Raw genomic sequence first — 1645 nt, 5'->3', positions numbered from 1 at the left:
GAGTTCACCTAGTCTTGTGATCGTTGTCAAAGAGAAGGAGGAATTTCAAGGAAGCAAGAACTACCAATAAACCCGATACTAATGATTGAGTTGTTTGATGTTTGGGGTCTTGAATTCATGGGTCCATTTGTGAGTTCGAATGGGATGAAGTATATTTTTGTAGATGTTGACTATGTGTCTAAATGGGTGGAAGCAGTAGCGCTTTCAAACAATGAAGGTAAGAGTGTCACAACATTTCTGAAAAAGAATATCTTCTCCAGATTTGGTACACCAGGGGAAATTATCAGTGATGGAGGTTCTCACTTTTGTAATAAGTTGTTCAAAATGTTGCTTAAGAAGTATGGTGTTCGTCACAACATCGCAACTCCTTATCATCCGCAGTCTAGTGGGCAAGTTGAAGTGTCGAATAAAAAGATAAAGCAAATTCTTGCAAAGACTGTGAATGCAAATAAAACAGATTGGTCAAGATGACTTGATGATGATCTATGGGCTTATCGTACTGCATTCAAAACTCCCATAGGTATGTCCCCCTACCAAGTTTTATATGGGAAGTCTTGTCATTTTCCTGTAGAGCTAGAGCGCAAAGCAATGTGGGCACTCAAAAAGCTGAACTTGGATTGGGGCGCCACATTAAGTCAAAGATTAAATGAGATGAATGAGGTCGATGAGTTTGGCCTGAAAGCATATGAGAGTTCAGCCTTGTACAAGGAGAAGATGAAGAAGTACCATGATTAAAACATCGCAAACGAGAATTTGTTCCCGGTGATTTGGTACTCTTATTTAACACAAGGTTGTGCTTGTTCCCTGTCAAGCTCAAGTACAAGTGGACCAGGCCTTTCAAAGTGACTCAAGTATTTCCACATGGAGTGGTTAAACTCGAGAATAATGAAGGAATGAGGTTCACGTTGAATGGTCAACAGATAAAGGTCTACTTGTGGAAGTTTGAAGAAATTAATAAAGTGAGAGAGAAATGGGATCTCGATGTAGTCTGAGTAATCAAGGTGTCTACGTCGTGTCGCGACGTTAAATCAAGCGCTACTTGGGAGGCAACCCAAGATGTAATATCTAGCCAATCTTAGGAATGTTTATATATTTTTATAAACTTTTAGCTTTCTTTCCTTTTATATAGAAGTTTAGTTTTATGAAATTTTTAGAGATTGGCTTGAGTAGGATAGAATAGGGTCCGTGTCCCAAAACAATCAATAAAATGTAAAAAGGAAGTCATAATGTTTGCTACGTGTGCAGGAATGCATAGAAAAAAATCTGCAAAATAGTCACTAGTACAGTGGTCTACGGTTCCCATAGACGGTCTATCGTTCAATCTATGGACCGTAAATGGCATCCGTAGACCCCATGTATTTTTTCTAAAAATCACTAAGTGTCAGGGAGAACCACGAAACCTATCGACGGACCGTTGATTGACTCACAGACCGTCGATGGGGTTTCATGGATCCAAACTAGGGTTACAGTCGACCCGACCCGGACCCCTTTTAATTAAAACTCTTCATTTTTAAAAACACCCCCTATTTCTCTCTTTCTTCCCCAACCGTTACAACTCTCAAAATAACCACCCCTACACATTCCCAACTACCCGTTTAACCAAATCACTCCTAGAATTACTCCATTTCCTTCTCTCCCAGAATCC

The 1645-nt window shown here is 39.8% G+C and overlaps 1 protein-coding gene across 1 annotated transcript; it reads left to right on the top strand.

Annotated features, from left to right (window-relative positions):
- Positions 1 to 588: 588 nt before the first annotated feature.
- On the top strand, positions 589 to 992 carry LOC125840611 (uncharacterized). Its single transcript, XM_049519575.1, has 2 exons — positions 589 to 722; positions 791 to 992. The coding sequence occupies exons 1-2, from the start codon at positions 589 to 591 to the stop codon at positions 990 to 992; spliced, it is 336 nt and encodes a 111-aa protein (XP_049375532.1).
- Positions 993 to 1645: the final 653 nt, after the last annotated feature.

This window comes from Solanum verrucosum, unplaced genomic scaffold (genome assembly GCF_900185275.1).
Source record: "Solanum verrucosum unplaced genomic scaffold, falcon-dt-bn FXZP01000158.1, whole genome shotgun sequence".
In the NCBI taxonomy this organism is placed as follows: Eukaryota; Viridiplantae; Streptophyta; class Magnoliopsida; order Solanales; family Solanaceae; genus Solanum; species Solanum verrucosum.
Note: the sequence above shows the minus strand (reverse complement) of the source record. Positions and strands in the feature narration are given on the sequence as shown.